Genomic DNA, 18971 nt, shown 5'->3' with positions numbered 1-18971 from the left:
TGTAATGCGCATGCGCTACTTGCGCTGTGGAATACGGAGTGGATGGTGTAATGCGCATGCGCCACTTGCGCTGTGGAATACGGAGTGGATGGTGTAATGCACATGCGTCAACCCGCGGTAATCATTTCATTTGTATTATGTATTATGTTTCTTGGTGCTCAATTTTTTCCGGTGGAATGTGGATTTGCATCGCTTTGATTAATTCCAGGTAATTAACAGTTTCTTTTCTAATATGCAACCTCAAATTATATATCAATCGATAGCTGCATAGTAATTACAGTTTTTAATAATGTTTTAACAAATAATTTTCAAACCAATATATATATGCATCTAGGTGCAGTATGGGTAATTTATACATGTATAGGTATGCATGTATATGCACTCTTTATACGTATGCATATATATGCACTCTTTATACGTTTGCATATATATGCACACTTATAGATTCAATTTTCCTTATTTAATACTAATGTAACCTTACTTTTGACAGATTTCCAAACATTGGAAGAGGTTAGCACAAAGAGACATCCAGCTTTATGACTGTATTTATTATTTCTTTCTTCGTTGCATAAAGGTACGCCTATCTCTTTTTTAATAATACAGCGAAGCGTATAAAAAGAGAAATAGGTAGAAAGAAAGAGAGAGAGAGAGAGAGAGAGAGAGAGAGAGATAAATGTAACCTAGGATCTATGGTTGTTTGCACGTATAGGTTAGATGTCATTTTCAATCTTTTGTAATGTATTTCAAACTGTTAATAGCTCTATAAATAGTCAGAATTTTTAGTATAAAATTATTAATGTTCATTTATAAAAAGTATTGTTTAAAAGTTTATTATTCATATACACATATTTAATGGATTCTGATAGAAAACAATTGATAAAAGATTTTACACCTAACCCATATAGTGTAAAATATAATGAAATTGTAGATCATTTGTTAAAAGAATCAGTCGAAGATTTTGAAAAGAACGGTAAATGTAAGTGTTTTAAAAATAAAGATATTAGAAATGAAATAAAAAGTTATAATGAATATAACTTAAAAAAAAAAATGTTAATAAAGTTTCAGATAAAATATTACTAAAATTATATAATGTTTTTGGTGAGGTATTTGAAAGAGCATTAGAGTTGTATGAAGAAAAACGTGTAACACACATTTCTTCATCAACACCTGTCGCTAAAGGAGATTGTTATAATAAAAATAATGCTCGTTGGTTGTTACAAGTAAAAGGTTTTTCAGGAATCATATATACGCTTTTCCCTGAAATCAATTTTTGTACATGTCTTTCGTTCAGGTATAATTAATACTTATTATATGATTAAATATCTTAGTGAGATTATCTTTATCACTTATCCTTTTTTTTAGGAATCAAGTAATAGATAACAGAGTAATATTTACTTGTAAACACGTTTTAGCTTGTTGGTTAGCTACAATCGATAAGGAAAAATTATTGTATCAACAAATTACCTCACAACAATTTCAACATTTTTTATTGTATCAATCTTTCTCTAATCATGCAGACAGCTAATATCAATGATTATAAATTAATGGCTAAATTAGGTAATCTTAAGACAGTAGTTAATTTATTAAAATCAGTCAATTTCAAAGAGGTAAATATATACATATGTATCTTGTTCGTAGATACGATTTTTGAGTGTAGATTATTTTGCATATTTATTTTTAGACTGCCACATGTTTCGCTACAGAAAATGGAATAAAAGTAACTGTCGAAGATGCCAAATGTATGCAAGCAAATGCTTACATTTCAAAACCTCTTTTTGTAGAATATTATTTAAAGGAGGATCTTATTTTCAAAATAAATTTAAATATTCTCGTCGAATGTCTTTGTATGTTCTCGGGTAATTTAAATATATTAGGAAGCTACGTTGCCGTAGAACTTTTTTATAAAGTATGAAATCATTTCTTGCAAATATAGACAAATTTATTTTTTTTTATAGTAATTGATAGTTACACATTAATTTTAATTTACCTAGGGTATTGGTAATCCATTGAGCGTAGTTATTGAAGAAAATGGTGTTATAACAGATTGTTCGTTGAAAACTCAAAATCCAGAAGGTTTATTAGATTTTTATTTAGAAGAACAGAACGTTTATAGTAGAGTCGTGTTAAAAACAGAATTATTAAAGGATATCTTGACTGAGCTTGATCCAACGAGTGAGATAATAGAGGTAAATTATGTGGATAGAGATTAACAATTGTATGAAATGTTTTTTTCTTTTAAACTACAAAATTAGAATATTAATATTTTATGATCTTAGCTATTATTGTCTCCCGAGGAACCATTTTTTAGAATAAGTACTAATGGATTAGCTGGTATATGTCATATTGAACTACCTCATGATGGAGATATGATAGAAAATTTTAAATGTCAAGCTGCGGCTACAACTAAATATAAGTTAGCACATATTAAGCCAGCAATGAAAGCATTATCTTGCGCTTATAAAACGTCTTTAAGAACAGACACTTGTGGATTATTATGTTTTCAATATATGATTAAAACTGAGGAAGGCAATGTGTGTTACGTCGAATATTATGTAAGAAAAATTCTTATTAGATTAAATCTTTGCACTATGATTTAACATGTAAAGTTATATATTATATTTTGTGTTCTACTCTATTTATATTTTTGATGTTTGAGCTGTTAAATGTATCATAAATCTCACACGTTGTTATAGTGCAAGGAATTAATAATAGATGTAGATATAAATTATTATTTTTACATAAATATGTTTTAATTTTTTTTTTAGATTTCTCCAGTAATAGATATGGATTAAGAAGAATATTCTTAATAAAGGATTCCTTTTTTTTATTTTTATATATAATATGTATTATTTTATAAACACGTATAAGGAAAATAACGAAGTAATTATTTTAAAGTAATATTTTTTTATTGGTAGAAAAAACAGTGACAATTTCTTATAAACATATAATATGTGGCAAAATAAATGATTCGATTATTTTGTGCTAAAGACATTAAACGATTAGTAACAATATTCGGCTATTTTTTTGTTTTGTTATTTTTGCTAGTTCTTTAAGTTTATACAAAAATTTGCATTTGTCATCAAATGAGTAAAATTTCTTTAATATCATATCAGTTTTCTACATACTTGCATGTAATTTCAAAAGTAGACATCATTGTTAATTATCATAATGATAACATTAACTTTTAGCATCGTAATATAATAAATGAATTTTTGGAAAATTCATTTTTCTTTTTTTATTATTTAATGGATAAATAGAAGTTTTAATCTCCTATATATATATATATTTGAAGCTTTTTTTTATGAGCAAAATTCTTGGTATGTTTAGAGTATGAATCGGGCAGCCAAGTTTTCTTAGACATTCCGTAAGAATATTAATTCTGAACGGTGTACACTCTAGTACAGACTATATCATCAACCTTCATTACCTGTAACGAAAAAATAATTACTTTTAATATTTATTTTAAACAACTCTCTCTCTCTCTATATATATATATATAAATAATTTTATTTTTATTCGCGTGTATATTGTATTTTAACACCTATCCCATTTCGAAGACAAATATTTCTATTAAAAACTCGTCATTAGATCAGTTATGGTATAAACAAGTGTACTTAAACCATCGATAGAGATTTGATTGCATTTTCTTTTAGAATAAAAAAAAGAGATATTTACCGCTTTCATTTCTGTTGCCGAGAATTCTCTTTCGATTGTGGTTTCCTTTTCTCCTTTTTGTATGTGTAAGAGCTTGTTGCCTTCCAAAGTGCAAACACTTTTTACTTTCCTACCATCAGGTGTCTCCTCTTCAAATTCCTCACCAAGTTTGAACTTAATTTCGGAACTTTTGAAAGGGCTGGTAGTTTTCAAAGTATATGTTCCGTCACTTTCAGTAAGTTCCACGACTGGATTCACACTGGCACCCATTTTTCTGGTTACTAAACTAACACCTGTAATTTCATATTTAATTATTCAAATAATTCAAATGAACGATGACATACATTTAATTAATGGTAATCAAAATTAGTATAGACTTATTTTTTAAATCATTTAAATTAATAATAGTTTCTCACCTAACGTTTTCATATATTCATCAAATTTGTCGCTAGATTGAAGCTTGTAACGTTTTCCCAAAATACCTTCCATTTTGTTTTTTTTTTCTTTCAATTTCAAATGTCAAAATGATAGCCAGTAATAAGAAGAACGTGTAAACGATTGGATTCTCGTCGTGGAACTAAAGATTCATTTCGCGAACGTTTATAATTAATGTATCTAGATTGTGCGATAATGGTAATCTTTTAACTTTGCACTTATCACTCTTACAATGGATAATCATAATTGCTGATAAATTCTACATTTAAACTTTGTAGTTTGACCGATCACGGTATTAACGATTGAGTGCAATACACAGCGTTGAGATAGTGTAAGAATGATAAAAAAAAAAATAAACCCCACGGTAGAATGTTTTAATTTTGTTAATGAAAGTAATACGTGTTAGATGCGTTTTGGATCATTGCAGTAAAAATAAATGGAATAGTCCAATGGACATTGAAATATTTCTACATTAAAATAAACAAAATGATGGATTTAAATTCATCATTTGAATGAATTTCTTCGAATTTTATGATATCTAATGAATGATAATACATTTTCATTATCAATGATATCACATCATGGTTAGATTGTCTGATTGTGTGTGAAATCATTATCGATTATAATATTTAATTTGAAAGATTTATTATAAAAAGTCACTTGTGTGCTATTATTTTACGAGGCCGAAGTGCATCGATTTTTTTTCGTTTGTTTGTTCTCAGTGAAAGTCTCAACATAAAAGAGAAAGAGAGAGAGGAGAGAGAGAGAGAGAGAACGTTAGTAAAAGTAAAATGAGGAGGGCAGTGACTTCTCATTGAAGATTTATTGAACATCATTTAAGCTCAATTTTACTGCTGTTGCTGCTCGATTCGTTGGGTTGTTGAGTATCCGTTAAAATATTAGGGTAAATGAACAATATTTCATAAGATATTGAAGAGTTAATGAACAATATCCGGTAAAATACGTGTAAAGGGTAAAATCTAAATAATCAAAATAAAATATTTCATGAGAATATTTTCAATTGCTTTGAATAGTTTTCACTTATTCAATGGTACCTTCTACATTAGGAAAAATAAAAAGTAGTAGTATTGATTTAATAATGTAATAATTGTTGAAGTAATTGTTTATTCAAAAAAAAAAAAACAAAACAAAAAAAAAGGAAAAAAGATTTTATATTGACATAATTTTAAAGTGTAAAATTCGATGATAGATTATACAAGTTCAAAGTCTCACTTGGCTAGACCCTGACTTAGCACTTTGCACTTTGTACATCTGGCAATGAAATTGCGCGAAATAGAAAGTGCGAGAGAAGAAAGATATAAAAATAGAAACTATGAGGCATGTTAAATCGTGATCGAAGTTTATTTTTGTTTTTTTTTCTTTTCATGTAAATAATTTAATTTTTTTTATTTTAATTTAACTATTAATAGAAAGAGAGAGAGAGATGACTTTTAATTTCTACTCGTCATAATATCATTTGTCATATAAACGATCAAAGATTTATATTATATGAATTTATTTATCATCATTTGGTACGACGAGTATCTTTTCTTTTCATTTTTATCTATTAATAAATAATAATAATAATTTGTCAAGATGATAAGCAGTTTATTAATTGATTTTAATGTTTTATTATTACATAATGATGATTCTTAAAATAGTGTATTGAAATTTGTTTGAAATGATTTTCTATTTGAATAAACGTTATAGATTTAGATAGTAGACAAAAATTCTTATTATTAATTATTTAATTATATAATAAAAATATATTTTTAGCATAGTATGTAATACTAAAATATATCTAAATCAATGATTTTGATTGGTCCGATAAAAATAGGTGTATATAAATTATTGGTATAGTTCTAGTGTTAATAAAAGAACAATTTAGAAATGATGGAACAAGTATTCTACCAGCAACCATTATTGTTTCTCATTGCAGATACGTATATAAGTACTTATATATATATATATATATATATAAAAGTATTATATAGGTATATATACATGAAACAAGTTACCAGCAACGATTCGAACAGCAATTGCGATTTATTAATCTTCCTTGATAAATTAATTCAAGTACTAAATTGAAGCACAATCAGACTATGCAGCATTCATCATGGCCGACGAAACGGTGGGAATTAAACATGAGGTCAGGTCGTTGTACGAAAGACGAGAGCATAGTTTAACGTATTAAAATTGATTATCTTATTCGTCTTTCGAATGCTTCGTCGAATGTCCCCGTGTATGTTCAATCTCTCTCACTCTTTAACTTCTCAACGCATAATGCATTTATTGTCAATGCATTGATTTGAATTCTTTTACGAACAGCATGTTTTAATTCGATATTCTTTAGAATTATTATTCTCTATCTAGCTTTTCTTAATTTCAATTATTTCATTAGTTTCATTATTATTATTATTATTATTATTATCAAAAATACATTGAGAATAAACTAATTATCCTATTATTATAATTAAAAGTTTTAATAACTTTAGGTTTTTCTTAATAGTTTTATTAATTATCTGTCGAATAAAAAGATAATATAAATTAATTCAAACTTTTGGATAAAATCAGTTTTCACTGTATCAAGATTATTGTTAAATATTATAATTGATATGTTAAATGTTTAATTGGTCATACATTGAAATGGTGTTTAATAACAGATGTCTTATTCTATCCCATAAATACAATTTTACATATGTAGTACACACATTCATGCATACATATTTATGATTAAACATTGTTCATTATTTCTTCTATTTGATTGAATGAATTTTAATTATAATTTATAACACACAATGTTGCTATAAATATGTACGTTGTAACAATTGGAATTAAGTGAAAACAAATGAAGTTTATGATTGAAAAAGTAATTGTTCTAATATTTAAACATTAAACATTATGAAACGTTTCTATAATAATGGTTGATTATACGATTATATTATCTGTCAATACGATTTATCTTTTTATTCGACAATGTTACGTAAAACAAAAAATAGAAGACTGAATAGGAATGACTATTTGATTGCAAGTATAATAATTTATAACTCATTGGTCATATCAGAAAACGTTTTTTTTTTTTTAAACTTGAAACATTCAATAAATACAAATAATTTATATCTTATTATTTCTCTCTTTTTTTTCTTTCTTTTTTTCTAGATATTAAAAGTTATTTTTATAAGTTAATACATATTTGAAATATATTTTTTACTTAGGATTTGTCATCAATTTGGTGACATTTTTAATATGACCGTAAACTGATACGATAAGAAAATTATATAAAATGATATAAATTGTTTTTTTCGAATATATAACTTGTTTTTTTTTTTTCCAAATGAGAGATATAATAAAATGATTAAAATTATTCAATAAATAATAATTAAAATTATGATAAAAATTTCAATTGGTAGATAATCGAATTGAAAATTGCATTTCAAATGATTATTTATAAGAAAATAATTATTTTAGATATCGTTTCTTATTGAACTCGTCAATACATGCAAGGTGTTATTAAGTATGAGAAAAAAAAAAAGCGACAAAAATGTTCCATTGTAATAATCTTGAGCTAGGAAGGTAAAGACTGTCTGGAAATACCCGGTATATAAATTATGATCTTGAATAATAGATAAAGTTTGCATAGAATAAGAAATACGATGTAGTACTACTCTACCTTGCGGTTTATCTTACATCATTAACAGAGAGTATCAACTTTTTGTTGAATTGAAATTAAATATTTTCCCCTACGTAAACATCTAGAATTTACAATTGTCATATGTAGAATGTTATTTTTATCTTTTTTTTTTTTTTAGTAATTTTTTTTTCCCCAGTAAGAAGAAGCATTCGTAATACATACGATCAAATAACCTAATGCTGAATATTCGAGATCGTTTGTTTATTTTTTGTTATATAATCGAACTTTTAATTATTTATCTTCTTTTTTTTTTTTTTTTTTTTAAAGATATATCAAATTATGATTAATTTTTTTTTTTTAGAAATTCAAGATGTAATTATATAGGACTAAAATTATTATTCACAATAATTCATTTCAAAATGATTTCAATTTATGGTACGTGTATGTATTTAAGACAATTTGTTTTTTATATTTTATATTTATTTAATATTATTTATATTTCTTATTCTCATATTGCAATAAGAATTGAAATTATCGATTTGTCAACCCCGCCTTTCTCTCTCTCTCTCTCTCTTTCTCTCACTCCTTAATTTGACTACTTCAAATAATTTCCACATTTCGAAATATTCCATCAATTTTATTTCAACATTAAAAGAACTAAATTTATTGATTTCTCTTGCCCTTTTCCCACCCATTCTCAAAGTTACCTGCAGATATCATACTTAGATAAAAAAGAATGGTTGATATTAAATCTACCAAATTTTCCATTACGTCATTATAGTATCAAAATAAGCTTTATCGATTAATCTTTTTCTCCCCACCCTTTTTTAAAATTACATATAACACTATATAACAATCTGTAGAAGAAATCAGTATAATTTTGACACAAATTAGATGAAATAAATTCTATAGAAATTGTCACAGTAATTCTATAAAACATATATATATATATATATATATATATATATATATATATATATATATATATATATATATATATAATGAAATAAATAAATGATTACATACCAAGAGCTTTCATAAAATCATCGAAATTCTCGCTGTTGGATAGCTTGTATTTTTTTCCGAGAAAATCCTCAACCGGCATGATGATGAGCGATCGATACTCTCTCTCTGAACAGCTAGGAGCTTGTAATAAAACCGCGTAACAAAAACAGGGTAAAGAAGGACAGGACCTCACTCGTGTTACACCGCAGGGTGGATAGAACTTGAGATGTTTTCTCTTTCCTGGACGATAAACGAATAAATGGAATAAATGATGTTAAAGATTGGATCAAAGACCAAAGATACGAACCTACTGTTACGGAGGATAAATCGTGTTCTGACTGACGAGTACGACTACGACTACGACGACGTATCCTGTGTCTCTTCTCTTTCTCCCCTCTTAACCACCCTACTTCTCTCTGCACCCTTCGCCGCCTCTTCTTTACTAAACCGAATATCCCCTCCTACCAAATATCCACCTCTCTTTCTTTATTTCTCTGTCTCTTTGTCTATGATTCGTATCCTGTCCTGAAATATGCTGCTTTCTCTCTCCTTCTTGTTAAATGATTTCAAATTCCCTCCTTTACTCTCTCTCTCTCTCCCCCTTTTCCTTCTCACACGTACGAAACTCCCACATAACCAAATATTACTCTCTTCATCGCGCTCGTTTTATTCTTATCATACTCTCTCTCTCTCTCTTTTGCTAGTTCCATTAGTTTCTTTTTCTCTTCAACTCACTTTCTTTCTCTTTTTTTTCATTCCATTCTATCCCTCTCATTTTTTATCCCTTTTTCATTCCCATTCTACTCTCTCTCTCTCTCTCTCTCTCCCCCTTTTTTTCTTTTTGTTTCCTTTCCTCTACCTCTCCTCTACCTCTCCCCTATTTTCATAGCATTTGGGGTACGTCCCACTCTTTATTTTACAGCTGTGCCACCTTGCCTTTTCTACCTTTTTGCATTGTCACCCCACAAGCGTTATAATTTTTATTTTATTATTATTCGTTATAGCTTTCATATTTCCTTTTTACACCAGTTGCAATACATTTCTTTCTACACTTGCAATAATATATAATTTTTTTATCAGACACTTCCGTAATTTATCCTATCGGTTAAGTTTACTTTTGTGGCGTCTAACGCATGGAGCAATAGTTGTATCTTGTTTTTTTTTTTTAACTGTTATTATGATTACAACGCGTTTAAATCCGATAAGATATAGAAAGTAAAACACCTCGTGCATTTGATAATACGCACGAACGTAATACTATCTATTCCCATAGGTTTTCAATTACTCTATACATTGCAATAGTGTATTATACTTGCATATTTTTCTTTCCTATGGGAATATAAAGTTAAAAGACTATTATTGTTTTACTTTGTCAATTATTTATTTCAAAAGACGGTGATCATATTTAAATACAATTATTTATAAAATTGATATATACAATCCCATAAAAATAGAATAAAAGTGGAACAAAGAGAGAGAGAGAGAGAGAGAGAGAGAGAGAGAGAGAGAGAGAAAGAAAGAATTTCGTTTTTCTTTTTGAACATTATAGATTGAAATAATTTTCCTGCTTCTCGTATGACCAATCATATTACGATCATTTTAATGGTCGTTGGAACGGAGATGCGGTAACAAGGAACTTAACATACGCATTTGTTCCATAATTATTACTATCCGTTCGTTGTTCTCCTCCCACCTACGCCATTTCGTATCGTTTCTATAACGCACTCTACAATAGGCGGGAAGAATTACTCGCGCCATACAAAAACTTGATTCTCATTGGCCGTTGAAATCTGGCGCGTGCTTTATCTACCAATCCCTCCAAAGTTTAAATAATTCAATAGACGATGATTATTGGAGGACTTTTTCTGATTGCACACGATGCATTTACAAAATGTGCATTTTCGAACGTTTATGAATAATAACGAATTATTTTTGTAATGATTACGTAAAACAAATGCATGATTTTTATTAAAAATAAAAATTTATTTAAGATAATGGTTGCGTGGATGACGATAATTTTTGATCTTAAAGCAACTTTGTTGCATGTAATACTTATGACACGCGATCTTAAGTGTAAATATTCGACGATTAGATCTTATGAGGACGTTAATGAGATCTTTCGTCAATTGTACTGATGTCAAGGTAAATTATATTCTTGCGAAAAATACTCTAATGCATTTATCGTGTTCGTGAAGGATATGAAAGGTGTTTAAAGTAGAACTAGAATAAATACGATTTAATGAATGAATCATAAAAATGTAATTGAAAATGATTAAACATTTTATGTCTTATTGGACAAGTTGCTATTGGTGACATATGGTTTACCTGTATTTTACAATAATGGCATAATTTAAGTATAAATATTTAAAGATTTAGTTATATAAATAAGATAATGGAGATTTTTAATCAATTGCCTTGATCTTAAGGTAACTTAAATTCTGTACAAAAATATTGTAATTTATTTATCATGTAGACGAAAGATATTTACAGTGTAAGTTGTTTATAATGTAAATAAAGTAAGATTTAGTAGGTGAAATATACAAATATAGTTGACATTGATTAAGTATTGTATTCCGCATACGACAAGTGAGTATTGTCGTTGGACTACCGGCGTTCTGCGTCGATTCCGTGATAACTAGGAGAAGGCACGTAACGGTCGATAATAACGATGCGGTTTAAAATGGGCCGACGTGGCAGCGGCAAGTATTTTCGTCCACGAAATACCAAGAAAACGAGTTCGAGAGCCCATACCGATCACAGGATGTTATCAACGTACATGTATGTATAAAACAATATATCTGTTATATTTGGGTAATAGCAATAAACGGAAAATTGTTTCTCTGTGAACAAAGAAACGACAATTTAACCTTTTAACTACAGACGGATTCTCTGCTGCGGTACTTCCGCAGTACGACACGCTGCGCACGCGAAACAGTGCACGATGCAACTGCAGACGCTCATCGTATGTACGATTAAGCGACATTTTTAGCGGGAGCGACTATAGTCGCTCGTAGAACCTGAGTAGCATCACATGGAATTTTAATTCGTAATCAAGATTCTCTAATTCCTATTTCAGTTTTTCTTTTTCAACCGTGTTGTCTATTCTCTTATCACGGTATAAATCTTTGTTTATGTTTATTACTTTTAATTTCTTTTAAATTATTAAAGAAATATATTTTCTTTACATATGTACTACTTATGTATATATATATATATATATACTGGTTGAAAGTAACTTGATCAGTGCAAATTCCGCTATTGCCGTTCTACTACTAATAACATACATATCCAAACATTATAAATTTATATGTATGCGTGCATTTATGTATGTAAATGAATGATCCGATAAGTGCAAATATAAGATATACATATTATCAAGAAACATGTAACTCTACTGTTATAATAAAATACTGTACATATTACATATTATATATAGGAAAAACGTGCGCACGTGTACGGTAATTTGGAGTAAGACAAGCAATATAAGGTCGAGCAAGGAAAAAAAAAGGTATAATAATAATAATAAAAACAAATAATGAATACAGGTGTTGTTATAGCTGGTATAGGTCATCGGAGATTTGGCAACATCGCTATGTAGCATCGACGATGGCAATGGCGGCGGTATGATTCCGCTCCGCAATCGCAACCGCACACCCGCCTTCTACTGGCCGCCATGATGCCAAGCGAAATACGCCGTGCAACGGTTTCTCCGCAGTGACGCTCAAGCTGCCGTCAACGTAGCAACAACGTTACGCCATTTGCGGTACCGCGTTTCCTACGAACATGGATTTGTAAAAACCCCTGCCACTAAAACGGTTCTTCTTCGTTTTGTTATTTACAAATCTATATATATATATATATATACTTATATATTTTTTTTTCGTCGTATTTTAATAACACATCGTCGATCGATTCGGTTTACCTATCCTCCCCCCCCCTCAGTTCTTAGTTCAATTTCTCTCGATTTCTATCGATCTTCAAATTTTTTATTCATATTTATATTATACGTGCGAATTTTGATGTAGTAAGATCGAATCTTTTGAATTTGATGATCGCTTGGAACGATTTACCGAGAGAGGGGATAGAGTGACGAAGAGAGGAAGCGAGAGAGGGGAAAGAAAGAGAGATAGATAGAAAGAGAGAGAGAGAGAGAGAGAGAGAGAGAGATACACTAAGTACGGTGACAATACTAAAAAATATCAAACATGTTCGACACGGAAAAATTTATTGAAGAGATCGAGAAAAGGCCGGCGATCTACGATGTGAATCGTTGCGAGTACAACGACCGTAACGCCAAGATGAGGGCGTGGGAAGAGGTTTGTCAGGTGATGGTACCAAACTGGTGGCGGTTGTCTGACGAGGAGAGAAATATAGAAGGTATAGATACAAAGCATGCACGTTATCATCGTCGTCGCGTTAAACGATCGATCGATCCGGATTCCTCTCCTAACACGACAAAATTACTCATACCAATTGCACTTTCACTCTTTTTATTTTTCCTTTTTTCTTTTCATTTCATTAATTCTATTCATTAATCACGTTATCATCGGATATTTTTAGAGTCAACAACTGTTTCAATTTGCTAAATTTGAATTTCATTTGATTGTCTTCTCTCCCCGCGCCCTTTTTTTAAATTTTATTTTCTGTTCACGTTTGAATGATTAGCGCTTCGCGCTATGTTTCTATTTCTTTTTTTTTTCTTCTTTTTTTCTTGTCCTTTCCTTCCCAAATGATGTATATTTGATGTGTACACTCTTTTTTTTTAGAAAAGAGTTTGAGAGGAAAGTGGAGAAATATACGGGACTATTTTATGAAAGAGTTCAAACTACAGCTGCAGAAATCTCTTAAACCGGATTTGGTACGCCGGAAGCGGAAAAAGTATATGTACTATGATCAACTGCTTTTTCTCATGCCCATCGTTATGGACAAACTACGGTACTGATATATTTTTTTTTTTTTATACACATTGTATATAACAAATGTTTGAAGTATCATTTTTTCTTTATATATTATTGATTTTTATATTACACAAACAAAATTGAGATTATCTTACCTGCAGTCGATATTTTGTCTTTTTTTTTTTTTTTCTTGTTCATTTGATGTATTTCGTAGGGTTACGAGTACAGCTGCATCTAATGTATTCCCTAATACAGTACAAAATCAAATAAAATCAGAGGAAAGTGAAGGGGAAGTGGATAATCCGGTGATAGAGGAATCAGACGTTCCATTAGCCCACGCTGTTCCATCTTTAACAACTGAAAGAGAATATGTGCAAACTAACGAATCTTTCAAAATGTCTCCATCAGCATTCCCTGATACAGTAAGAAATCAAATTAAAACAGAGGAAAGCGAAGGGGAAGGGGATAATCTGGTAATAGAGGAATCAGACGTTCCATTAGCCCACTCTGTTCCATCTTTAACAACTGGTAGAGAGTACGTGCAGACTAACGCATCTTTCAAAATGTGTCCATTTTATCCGAAGCAATTATGCGAAACATCTTTGGCGTCATTTGATAATGAGATTCATGATATCTTATCCTCTCATAGAGGTCAACGTGTAACAATCGACGAGGAAGATTACGACAAAATGTTTTTATTGTCATTGTTACCAACCATGAGACGAATACCGGAAGAGAAAAAGTTGGACGTTCAGATACAAATACAGCAGGTATTGGCATCGACATTACGTCCCCCGGATGATAAATAATCGACAATGAAGATGGTCTTTTTTTTTATTTTTTATTTTATTTCAATTCAAAGATGAATTACTTTACTGATGGAAATCTTACAAAGATATATATATATATATATTTTTATTTTTATTTTTAATTAAGAGAAATGAATATTTGTGCCGATCTTATACCTCATGTTTTAGATTAACGACAAAATGATGTATAAAGAAGTTATACATTAATATTTGTATGTATAGCTAATGTTATTGAGATGCCTTAGCACGGTATCTTGTTGTTTTTCTTCTAATTGTATCAATTATTATTAAAAATAAGACGAGATAGCGTGCAATAAGAATACCTTTATCTGTGATGTTACATTTACAGATTATAGAATATGAATGAAATGAAAACTTTGAAACCATATCGTGCTATACGGTATAAGATGTATACAAAATAATACAGAAAGATAAATATATCATATGAGCAGGGTCTTTGCGTAACGATATAGAAAAGTATCATGCTGTATCTGAAAATATTTTACAATTATATAATTGTATTTTTAAACAATCAATTTATTCTTGGAAATATTTTATATCCAATTTTCCTTTTTTTTTTTTAATTTTATTTTTCTTTCTATTATCCAATAGTTTATTTGATCATTTTCTGCAATATTGGGATTTCTAGCACTTGAATACGCTATCTGGTGGCTAAATTCAAAATTAGAGTACGCCCCATGTCCCTGCTAGAGATTGCAATTGAGCTCTGTTTTAACATCCGTGATAAATATTGGAACACTTGTTTACCAACGTCAAACAATTCAGATAGCATTGTAGTTGTGTAAGATGATAAATGTGTTTTTATGATAACGTACGAATACCTTTTTATCGTCCGCGATAAATGTAAAGTAGTAAACTTACATACTAGCAAAGATATTCATCGAAAATGTTGATCGTAATGCAATCGTTTCATTTTCAGATGTCAGATGCTTTTACTGTAACGTTATACTTTCGTTTTTACTGATCGAGTTTTCAAAAATAACGAATATGATTTAATTTAATATGTTGCTTATTATTCGAGATATAATTTAATTTAATGTATTCTTTAAAAAAGTCTTAGACATACACACATCATCGTTGCAAACACACTTTTCGTCATTATCTTGATAATTTAAGAGTTTAGAGTTAATGGTAGAAGGATTTTAAGTATGGTAAAAGGTCGTAAAAAATTTCCCCCTTTCTCAATGAGCCAACATTTTATTAAAAGTTACCCCTCCTTTATGGGATTATTAATAAAATGGTTAAAAACCTTATGAGATTCGTAGTAAGCTCATGTAAATTTACAATAACGGAATCGTGTTAAAGGATCATTTGAAATTGACATTTTTAACGGTGCGATTTCAAAGAATATATCAGTTCAAAGAAAAAGAAAATTCGCGTATCTATGGTGATACCTTTGTAATATGGCTTCACTGTAGGTTGTAATATGATTTATTCGCGATAGCTTTGAACAATGTTATTTTATCCAAAGCTATGAAAAATATAAACGAGAATATTAACTCGACGTAGAGCGACCGTTTGAAACTTTTACCCCTAACAAAAAATATACAATTAAAGAGAATGTAAAACGATAGGAAGACAGAAATGCGTGATAAAATGTTTACGATGCTTTGTTAAAAACACGAGACTTACAATTAACCACGAATTTCAAATTTTTTTAATAAGCTAACGTGTACTTTATTTGTATATTTTCATAGATCATAATCCATTTTATGAAAACTTATTTCATCAATAATCTTCATTTGTTTTGACCAATATAATTTTTTACACTTTACTATATATCCCTTCGTTCTGTATTCCATCGAGTATTTTAAATAGATTTTCTTGACTCGTGGTATATTCATTCATCCATCAATCATATATAAACTTCCAATTGTTATTCTCGTTTGGTTTGCATAGAAGATCCCTTGTTAACATCGGCCCTTAGGATTCCGCGGATCACTAATGAACGTATTTGAACTTAATCAATGGCTAGGTCTCGGGCATTGTTCGTGCAAGGCTAAACGAAGCAGCAACTAGTGGTACTACTGGTGGTCGAAATACCACCACTCGGTTCGACTTCAGCCAACTTTCTTTTCCCGTTCCCGTTCCCGTTCCCGGTAGTTGTTGTCTCTTTCGATAAACTCGCGTTTTCCTTAACTATTATTCCCTTTTCCTTCCTTTTTTAGCCCTGCACCCAATCAAATATCACCACCATTACCACCACCATTAGCAACCTCCTTCCAACCACCCTCATCCAGTGTTTCTCTTTCTCTCATTCCCTTCCCTTTTCCTACCGTTTTTGTAGGTTTCTCTCTCTCTCTCTCCTCTCTCTCTGTTGTAAAAGCCTTCTCTCTCTCCCCTTTTGAACCACCCTCTCCCCGCCATTCTTCTTCTGTTCTCCCTCTTTCGAACGCGTCGCGCGTTTCTCTGGCGCGCGCGTTCTTCGGCCTCTGGAGCAACCGACAGCGTCCGTTGAGCTGTTCCAGACTTCAGTCTACCTCGAGAACGCGATACCGTCGGGACCTTGAGGGGAAACCTTTGAAGGAGGTCAAGGCTTCCTTACCGATTCTACTACGTCGATCATTATTTTCGATCAAAGGAATAAACTTAAAACGAATGTTGTCAAAAATAAAAAAAAATATTTGTTATACGATTACAAATTGTTTAATCGAACAATTTTGTTAGATCTGTTTATCGAGAAGAAGATCCTCTTTTTTTTTCAATCGATATCATATTGATCGGGATTCAATTGTATTCTCACAAGTTTGATTTTTGAATCGACAGATTTCAAGTTCATCTACATTGTCATTTATTATTATTATTATTATTATTATTGTTCATACGTTATAAAAGGAGTAAAAAAAAAAAAAAGAAATAAGCACACAAGTCGAGTCTTTCTTATTTAATTGTCAATTTGTGTCAGTTCATTAAGTTTGTTGTATTAAATGCAAATTTAGAATAAAAACGATTGGGGTTACGTGTAATCGTTGTAAAATTAAATTAACGAATTTTCGATTGGCCGACGTATAATAAGGGAAGATAAAGTAAGAAGGGTGTTTATTCGGAAATTGAGGAAAGTTGTTGCCCAGAATCGGGGGACGTTGTCCGTTGTTGCCCGACGTTGGAGCCGGATGTTCGCACGGACAAGACGCCGAAAGCGCTGCCATTTTGGAGAGCAAAATGTTCACGGCAGTGAAAAAGTTCCTTACGACATCCCCTTTGGTTAACAAAGTCAAGTTTCTAATGGTACGTTATTAGTTTATAATTGTTCATAATAATTATAATTGATCATTTCTTCTATTTTTTTTTATATATTAATTATTCGAGAGATTATTTGATTTATTTGATACTTGTACCAATTTTGTTGGTGATTATTAAGTTGATCGTTTGTTAGAAATTTGATTCGACATACAGTACTGTTATAAAATTAAATATATACAGGTTACCTTCTGTAACTAGTTTAATTTAATTAAGAATTCAGATACTTTGAATACAATCTTATTAATAATATTTATAATTAAAACGAAAGATATACGAGCCTGGTATATGTTAGTCTTTTCTACTTCGTATCATTAAGAAGAACATTTTACACTCGTACTACTTTTCTTGATTGTATTAAAATTCGTTAAGTTAAACCAAACCAATTGTCATACTGTTTTATATCATACTAATTATCTAAGTACTCTAATAGTTTTCTTTATTTCTTCTTTCATCCAAGATATTTAAAAGTTTCACAATTTTCTTCAACTTCTGCGCCTTTTGCTCAACCTATCGAAATGAATTTGCTTAAAGAAAGCACGTTAACTATTTCCAGTTTCATTTCCTTAAGGATTAAGATAACTCGTACGACGATCTTATCGTCATTGCTCTTAAACATCGATTTCCATTTTCATTCTTATTATTCGACCATTTACTTTCGTACTTTGTGGAAGATGGTTGTAGAGTTATCCATTTTTTTTTTAGGAAATTCTTGATGAATCATTCATGACGTTATGCCATTGATTTGATTTTTTTGTAACACGTTGCTGATGTTTCTATTTAAAACAGTGTATCCCAATCTACAAAAATTCTTATTTATTATATTTCAATAGAATTATTTTCATCTTAGGTATAATATAAACAATTGAATCATTTTAATAATAATATTACAAATTATATGACATTTGTATTTAATTAATGAATATAATGAAATGTTTATATTATTATTTATATCAGTATTTAGTAATTGTTAAGTATTTAAATAAGGTACGACTTGAAAAGAAAATAAAAAATGGTTGGGAAACACTGGATTAGAGACGTTCCTATAACATGTCAACGATAACACAAGCGCTCATTTGTCAACTCTATGGCGTCCTTATCGTCAACGCAAGGAGAATACACTAGAGAATTTCATTTTATCCGTTGATAATAATAACGAATCACTCTTTGAGACAAAAGGCAGAATGCTCTTTGAACTCTAATAGAAATCGTACGCGAGAGCTGTTTTCGGTAATATTCAATGAAATTATTAACGATACATTAATCTTTATTTCAATA

General features: G+C 29.9%; 3 protein-coding genes across 18 annotated transcripts in view; 2 read left to right on the top strand and 1 right to left on the bottom strand.

The window, feature by feature from the left end:
* The first annotated feature begins 62 nt into the window (after positions 1-62).
* On the top strand, positions 63-14964 carry LOC107068008 (Radiation insensitive 1). Of its 15 annotated transcripts, XM_089175645.1 has the most exons (10): positions 88-208; positions 335-364; positions 491-574; positions 867-976; positions 1060-1291; positions 1363-1607; positions 1682-1906; positions 1992-2186; positions 2277-2552; positions 2766-3356. In XM_089175645.1, exons 6-10 carry the CDS (start codon positions 1512-1514, stop codon positions 2790-2792), a joined length of 819 nt encoding a protein of 272 aa, XP_089031771.1. In that variant the 5' UTR covers positions 88-208; positions 335-364; positions 491-574; positions 867-976; positions 1060-1291; positions 1363-1511; the 3' UTR covers positions 2793-3356. The 15 variants fall into 15 exon arrangements, with proteins under 15 accessions (XP_089031772.1, XP_089031775.1, XP_089031769.1 ...); XM_089175646.1 differs by lacking the exon at positions 335-364 and having other exon boundaries at positions 63-208; XM_089175648.1 differs by lacking the exon at positions 867-976.
* On the bottom strand, positions 2885-9154 carry fabp (fatty acid binding protein). Of its 2 annotated transcripts, XM_015323998.2 has the most exons (4): positions 9033-9154; positions 8747-8965; positions 3676-3947; positions 2885-3427 (listed from the first exon to the last, which is right to left on the bottom strand). In XM_015323998.2, exons 2-4 carry the CDS (start codon positions 8823-8825, stop codon positions 3374-3376), a joined length of 405 nt encoding a protein of 134 aa, XP_015179484.1. In that variant the 5' UTR covers positions 8826-8965; positions 9033-9154; the 3' UTR covers positions 2885-3373. The 2 variants fall into 2 exon arrangements, with proteins under 2 accessions (XP_015179484.1, XP_015179483.1); XM_015323997.2 differs by lacking the exons at positions 8747-8965; positions 9033-9154 and adding an exon at positions 4071-4392.
* Positions 14965-16891: 1927 nt separating the features above from the next.
* Positions 16892-18971, top strand: part of LOC107068007 (uncharacterized) — a 70053-nt gene continuing 67973 nt past the window's right edge. The window contains exon 1 of the mRNA XM_015323992.2: positions 16892-17681. Within this exon, the coding sequence (XP_015179478.2) occupies positions 17616-17681 (66 nt within the window). The 5' untranslated portion in view covers positions 16892-17615. The remainder of the gene's footprint in view (positions 17682-18971) is intronic.

This window comes from Polistes dominula, unplaced genomic scaffold (genome assembly GCF_049000335.1).
Source record: "Polistes dominula isolate Pdom_NZ unplaced genomic scaffold, Pdom_raw_medaka contig_17, whole genome shotgun sequence".
NCBI lineage: Eukaryota > Metazoa > Arthropoda > Insecta > Hymenoptera > Vespidae > Polistes > Polistes dominula.
The sequence above is the reverse complement of the archived record's forward strand: the minus strand, read 5'-3'. Positions and strand labels throughout refer to the sequence as shown.